Consider the following 1,762-nt stretch of genomic DNA (forward strand, 5'->3'; position numbering starts at 1 on the left):
TGGGCTGTCCCTGCTGCAGCCCCGGCACTGCCACCCCCAGGACTGTGCCCGGCCCCGAGAGCACTCAGGCCCTGCAGCAACACCAGGGCCACCAGGGCAGCGGGGCAGGGCCACGGGAGCAGCACTGGCAACACCAAGTGCTGCTGCTGCTGGGCACAGCTGCTGTGCCAGCACTGATCTGCCCCCAGCTCTGCACACAGACATTGCTGCTGCAGCTCCAGAGAAGGCAACAAAAGGGCATCTCTGCAGAAAACTTTGCTGGGACATCCTTGAGTTCCTTTAAAGCCCCCGACATCGCAACCCCTCATTGACACAGTCTATAGCCACAGGGAAGGTGGAGAGAAACAAAATGAGAAATGGCAAAAACAGTGACATTTATTTGTGGACAATATTTAAAAAACAAAACAAAGAAAAAGAATGTCCAAAAAGAAACCAACAAGATGTATCAAAGATGACTTGTATTACAAGTCATTTGGAGGAATTGGCCAGCAGTTTAATGTTCCTGAAAACCATCCAGTCATCAGTGTCCACACTGCAGCCTTGAGCTCCTGGTTCCTCAGGCTGTAGATGAGGGGGTTCAGGGCTGGAGGCACCACCGAGTACAGAACTGACACTGACAGATCCAGGGATGGGGAGGAGATGGAGGGGGGCTTCAGGTGAGCAAACATAATAGTGCTGAGGAACAAGGAGACCACGGCCAGGTGAGGGAGGCAGGTGGAAAAGGCTTTGTGCCGTCCCTGCTCAGAGGGGATCCTCAGCACGGCCCTGAAGATCTGCACATAGGAGAAAACAATGAACACAAAACAACCAAATACCAAACAGGCACTAACAGCAATGAGCCCAAATTTCCTGAGGTAGGAATTTGAGCAGGAGAGTTTAAGGATCTGGGGGATTTCACAGAAGAACTGGCCCAGGGCATTGCCATGGCACAGGGGCAGGGAAAATGTATTGGCCGTGTGCAGCAGTGCATTGAGAAAGGCACTGGCCCAGGCAGCTGCTGCCATGTGGGCACAAGCTCTGCTGCCCAGGAGGGTCCCATAGTGCAGGGGTTTGCAGATGGACACGTAGCGGTCGTAGCACATGATGGTCAGGAGGAAATACTCTGCTCCAAGGAAGAGCATAAAGAAAAAGAGCTGAGCAGCACATCCTGAGTAGGAGATGGTGCTGGTGTCCCAGAGGGAATTGTGCATGGCTTTGGGGACAGTGGTGCAGATGGAGCCCAGGTCGCTGAGGGCCAGGTTGAGCAAGAAGAAGAACATGGGCGTGTGCAGGTGGTGGCCGCAGGCTACGGCGCTGATGATGAGGCCGTTGCCCAGGAGGGCAGCCAGGGTGATGCCCAGGAAGAGGCAGAAGTGCAGGAGCTGCAGCTGCCGCGTGTCTGCCAGTGCCAGCAGGAGGAAGTGGCTGATGGAGCTGCTGTTGGACATTGGCTGTGGCTGCACATGGGGTTCTGTTCATGGAGAAAGGACAGTGAAGAGTTGAAAGAGGTACCTGTAACCAAAACCAAAGCCATTTCCCATACACCCTCCTCTGTGCCACAGACGGACACCATTTTGTGTTCAAGAGTTCTGAGGTTTTCTTTTTAAGAACCCCCATATCACTGCTGGTGTTCTTGGATATCAGAAACCCTCAGAATTTCTGCTGCCCCGAGGAAGAACAGAGCAAGTTCTGTGAGGCAAAATGATCAGAGGAGAGTGAGGGGAGATGGTCTGTCATTCTGACCTTTTCAGAGTTTCTTTGGGCTTTAACCTCTCTCAAGTGG

The 1,762-nt window shown here is 53.3% G+C and overlaps 1 protein-coding gene across 1 annotated transcript; it reads right to left on the reverse strand.

Annotated features, from left to right (window-relative positions):
• Window positions 1-461: 461 nt before the first annotated feature.
• LOC137466878 (olfactory receptor 14I1-like) lies at window positions 462-1,427 on the reverse strand. The gene has a single exon (XM_068178504.1). It carries the CDS (start codon window positions 1,425-1,427, stop codon window positions 462-464), a length of 966 nt encoding a protein of 321 aa, XP_068034605.1.
• Window positions 1,428-1,762: the final 335 nt, after the last annotated feature.

This window comes from Anomalospiza imberbis, unplaced genomic scaffold, assembly GCF_031753505.1.
Source record: "Anomalospiza imberbis isolate Cuckoo-Finch-1a 21T00152 unplaced genomic scaffold, ASM3175350v1 scaffold_46, whole genome shotgun sequence".
Taxonomy (NCBI): Eukaryota; Metazoa; Chordata; class Aves; order Passeriformes; family Viduidae; genus Anomalospiza; species Anomalospiza imberbis.

Bases quoted from the DNA above. Each gene is read 5' to 3' on its own strand.
- LOC137466878 (XM_068178504.1), bottom strand. From the start codon at position 1,427: ATGTCCAACAGCAGCTCCATCAGCCACTTCCTCCTGCTGGCACTGGCA.